Source organism: Lycium barbarum, chromosome 5 (assembly GCF_019175385.1).
Source record: "Lycium barbarum isolate Lr01 chromosome 5, ASM1917538v2, whole genome shotgun sequence".
Lineage (NCBI taxonomy): Eukaryota > Viridiplantae > Streptophyta > Magnoliopsida > Solanales > Solanaceae > Lycium > Lycium barbarum.
The window spans coordinates 74,323,650-74,328,346 of NC_083341.1; the positions used below are offsets into that span (position 1 = coordinate 74,323,650).

Below are 4,697 nucleotides of genomic sequence, written 5' to 3' on the forward strand. Positions count from 1 at the left end.
TTTTCATCTCGAATTGTATTCCCACGAAAGGAATGGTGAAGTTGAAAAACTAATCCTTCAAATCTTTGTTGTGGAGTCGAGAAATTATACGCCCTTTCGTTGAATCATAAGGACTTACTTCAATTTTGACTCTATCTCCTGGCAGTATCCGTATAAAACTATGTCGGATTCTTCCTGAAACAGAATTTAGAATCAGATCTAAACGAACCCGGAACAGACCGTTGGGAAGCGATTCAGTAATTTAAAGCTTCATGACTCCATTTTGGTTCTTAAAGTTCCCTTGAGGTATCAACTAATGAGAAAGATATTAGACAACCCCCCTTTTTTATTTTTAACAAATTTCACAAATAGGAAGTTTCGAATCCAATTTGGATATTATAAAGGATTACCAGATATAACACAAAATTTCTCCACCTATTCCTTCTAGTCGAGCCTCTCGGTCTGTCATTATACCTCGAGAAGTAGAAAGAATTACAATCCCCATTCCACCTAAAATTCGCGGAATTCGTTGATAATTAGAATAGATTCGTAGACCAGGTCGACTGATTCGTTTTAAATTTAAAATATTTCTATAGGGTCTTTTCTTATTCCTTCTATGTCGCAGGGTTAAAACCAAAAAATCGTTGTTGTTTTCTCGATGTTTTCTCACGTTTTCGATAAAACCCTCTCGTAAAAGTATTTGAACAATATTTTCGGTAATATTAGTAGATGCTATTCGAACCACCCTTTTTCGATCCATATCAGCATTTCGTATAGAAGTTATTATCTCAGCAATAGTGTCCCTACCCATGATGAACTAAAATTATTGGGGTCTCCAAATTTGATATAATCAACGTGTTTTTTACTTATTTATTTTTGAATATGATATGAATTATTAAAGATATATGCGTGAGACACAATCTACTAATTAATCTATTTCTTTCAAATACCCCACTAGAAACAGATCACAATTTAATTTTATAATACCTCGGGAGCTAATGAAACTATTTTAGTAAAATTTAATTCTCTCAATTCCCGGGCGATTGCACCAAAAATTCGAGTTCCTTTTGGATTTCCTTCTTGATCAATAACAACTGCAGCATTGTCATCATATCGTATTATCATCCCGTTGTCACGTTTGAGTTCTTTACAGGTACGCACAATTACAGCTCTAACTATTTCTGATCTTTCTAGGGGCATATTTGGTACTGCTTCTTTGATCACAGCAACAATAACGTCACCAATATGAGCATATCGACGATTGCTAGCTCCTATGATTCGAATACACATCAATTCTCGAGCCCCGCTGTTATCCGCTACATTTAAATGGGTCTGAGGTTGAATCATTTTTTTAATCCGGTCTTTGAATGCAAAGGGCGAAGAAAAAAAAAGAAATATTTTTGTCCAAAAAAAGAAACATGCGGTTTTGTTTCATATCTAAGAGCCCTTTCTAGATTTTTTTCTATTACATTAGGAAATAATGAATTGAGTTCGTATAGGCATTTTGGATGCTGCTAGTGAAATAGCCCTTCTGGCTATATTTTCTGTTACTCCACCCATTTCATAAAGTATTCGACCCGGTTTAACAACAGCTACCCAATATTCAGGGGATCCTTTTCCTGAACCCATACGTGTTTCTGCGGGTCTTAGTGTAACTGGTTTGTCTGGAAATATACGTACCCATATTTTTCCACCACGACGTGCATTTCGTGTCATTGCTCGTCGGCCTGCTTCTATTTGTCTAGATGTAATCCAAGCAGGTTCAAGTGCCTGAAGAGCATATTTACCGAAAGAAATATGATTACCTCGATAAGATATTCCCTTCATTCTTCCTCTATGTTGTTTACGGAATCTGGTTCTTTTGGGGTTATAGTTGATGGTTGTTTCTGAATTCCATCTCTACTACAGAACCGGACGTGAGAGTTTCTTCTCATCCAGCTCCTCGCGAATAAAAGGATTCCAAAAATTTTAATTTGAATTAAGCTAGAATAGTCAATCTTAAGTTAAGATATATATGTATTTACTGAGTAATACCTTGAACGTGGGATTCTTTGAGATTTCATTCAATCTATTAGTAATTTGTATATCTTGTTTGAATAGATAACTAAACTTTTTCGTTTTCTAAATAGAAATATCAAAAAAATTGTATTATTATACCAAATCCTTATTTTGTTCTTTATTGTATTGTCCTCAATTTTGCAATAAAAAAGGTTTCGCGGGCGAATATTTACTCTTTCAATCCCTATTTCATTTGTAGGGTTAACTCGTGACTTCTCAGATCTCAGAATACATGAATTAATCTCTGGTTCGTTCCGCCATCCCGACCAGTGAATCATTAAGATTCCTTTTTCAATAGAATCTTTTGCATTCACAAGTTCCGTCGTTCCCATCACTTCTTACTTAATGGTTAGGTCCGAATTCTACAATGGAGCTCAGAATAAAATTGGTTCTTGAGTCAATCTTCTCAGTCTTTATTGGCTCGCAGCTCTTGATTTTTTGTTCTATTTCTATAAGAAGATTCATTTTATTATGGTATGAATAGATTCATTTTATTATGGTATGAATGCGTATTGATGCTTTATTACACTGCCTTTTATGAGATTACTCATAGACCTTACATATTGGAATTTTATATCATTGGTATTCTTTTTCTCTCTTTCTCTCATCCTTCCATTTATCCACATCCTTTTTGTCTATTTTGCTTTACAACTTAGAATCATATTTTTTTTTGTTATGCAAAAGATTTCAGTTGCTACAAAGATATGACCTATATATCATATCTTGACTGGTTCTTTAGATCCAGATAATGCGAAGTGATGGGTTGGTTATTAGTTCTATAGTTTTTAGTTCATACTATGTGGGCTGGTCTTTGTTAATCCTAACCCTAAAAAAACCAACGAGTCACACACTAAGCATAGCAATTATATCAAATGGTCAATCGAATTTTTATTCAACCTTATAGAATTAAGAATTAGAAATGTTCCCCTTGATTGATTAGAAAAAGAATGAATTGGTCTTTTTTTGTTCAATCATTGGATAGAAGGGAAAGACAAGTAGTAAAATTATTCCTCGTCTAGAAATATCCAAATTTTGATGCCCAATACTCCATAGATAGTTCGAACTGTATAAGAGCAATAATCAATTTTAGCTCGAATCGTTTGTAGGGGAACCCTACCTTCTCTGATCCATTCGACACGTGCAATTTCTTTTCCGTCGATACGCCCCGCAATTTGTATTTGAATTCCTTTTGTATCTGCTTGTTCTGTTAATTCAATAGCCTTTTTCATTGCTTTTCGAAATGAAACTCTATTCTTTAATTGTCCAGCTATAAATTCTGCAAGAATATTAGGGTTTCCGTAAGGTTTTGCAATTCTTGTGACAGCAATGTTCAGTTTTCGGTTTACACAATTAAATTCTTTTTGTAAGGTCGTTTGTAATTCTTCGATTCCGCGCGGTCGACTTTCTATTAATAATTTTGGGAATCCCATAAAGATTATGACCTGGATCAGATCGATTCTTTTTTGAATCTCTATACGTGCAATTCCCTCGACGCCAGAGGACGTTCTCATATTCTTTTGTACATAATTCTTGATACAATCTCTTATTTTTTGATCTTCTTGTAAACCTTCAGAATAATTTTTTGGTTGTGAAAACCAAAGGGAATGATGACTTTGGGTTGTACCCAGTCTGAAACCAAGTGGATTTATTTTTTGTCCCATAATCCCCCACTATTATACATATCACGATACATCATAGCTGTAGATTTTTTTTTCCATCTCGTTTTTTTTAACGAATCTATCTCGACATATTCATCATCTAAAGATATATCTTTCATTACAATAGTTATATGACAGGTCGATCTTTTTATCGGAAAACTACGTCCTCGAGCTCGAGGTTTCAATTTCTTCACAGTAGTACCCCCATTGACTTCGGCTTTACTAATGACTAAATTGGCTTCGCTGGAACCCATATTATAACTAGCATTTGCTGCTGCAGAATAAACCAATTTCAAAATGGGATAACATGCTCGATAGGGCATGAGTTCTAGTATCATAAGTGTTTCCTCATAGGAACGTCCGCGAATTTGATCAATTACTCTTCGTGCTTTGTCAGCAGACATAGATATATGTTCACCTAAAGCATATACTTCTGTTTTTTTCTTCTTTAGCATAAGGTTTGCCTCCTACTACTGAATCATAAGCATCTAGATTTTTTTATTAATATTAACATTAACGACGAGATCTATTATCGCTTTTTGCATGTCCTCTAAAATTTAATGTAGGTGCAAATTCTCCCAATTTGTGGCCTACCATACTATCTGTTATATAAATAGGCAAATGCTCTTTTCCATTATGGATAGCAATAGTATGACCGATCATTGTGGGTATAATGGTAGATGCCCGGGACCAAGTTACTATTATTTCTTTTTCTGCTTTTGTGTTAAGCTTATCAATTTTTTTTAATAAATGATTGGCTACAAAGGGATTTTTTTTTAGTGAACGTGTCACAAGCTTACTCCTATTTTTTTTTTTTTTTTGTAAAGTTTTTGTAAAAACGAAGAATTAAATTCGATTTTCTCTCCTATTTACTACGGCGACGAAGAATCAAATTATCACTATATTTATTCCTTTTTCTACTTCTTCTTCCAAGTGCAGGATAACCCCAAGGGGTTGTGGGTTTTTTTCTACCAATTGGGGCTCTCCCTTCACCACCCCCAT

General features: G+C 34.4%; 3 protein-coding genes across 3 annotated transcripts in view; all 3 read right to left on the reverse strand.

Annotated features, from left to right (window-relative positions):
• Nucleotides 1–955, reverse strand: part of LOC132640961 (small ribosomal subunit protein uS11c) — a 2,063-nt gene extending 1,108 nt beyond the window's left edge. Inside the window, exon 1 of the mRNA XM_060357769.1 lies at nt 1–955. This exon is cut by the window's left edge and continues 1,108 nt beyond it. The gene's annotated coding sequence lies outside the window, so the exon portion shown is untranslated.
• Nucleotides 115–1,326, reverse strand: LOC132639482 (large ribosomal subunit protein uL14c). Its single transcript, XM_060355927.1, has 2 exons — nt 967–1,326; nt 115–174 (listed from the first exon to the last, which is right to left on the reverse strand). The coding sequence occupies exons 1-2, from the start codon at nt 1,324–1,326 to the stop codon at nt 115–117; spliced, it is 420 nt and encodes a 139-aa protein (XP_060211910.1).
• Nucleotides 1,327–1,449: 123 nt separating this feature from the next.
• LOC132639483 (large ribosomal subunit protein uL16c) lies at nt 1,450–1,806 on the reverse strand. Its single transcript, XM_060355928.1, has one exon. The coding sequence runs from the start codon at nt 1,804–1,806 to the stop codon at nt 1,450–1,452; it is 357 nt and encodes a 118-aa protein (XP_060211911.1).
• Between the last annotated feature and the right edge of the window lie 2,891 nt (nt 1,807–4,697).

Coding starts and splice junctions, on each gene's coding strand:
- LOC132639482 (XM_060355927.1), bottom strand. CDS start 1,326: ATGATTCAACCTCAGACCCATTTAAATGTAGCGGATAACAGCGGGGCT. Junction 175..966: donor TAGTTTCATTAGCTCCCGAG/GTATTATAAAAT, acceptor ATTCTGTTTCAG/GAAGAATCCGACATAGTTTT.
- LOC132639483 (XM_060355928.1), bottom strand. CDS start 1,806: ATGAAGGGAATATCTTATCGAGGTAATCATATTTCTTTCGGTAAATAT.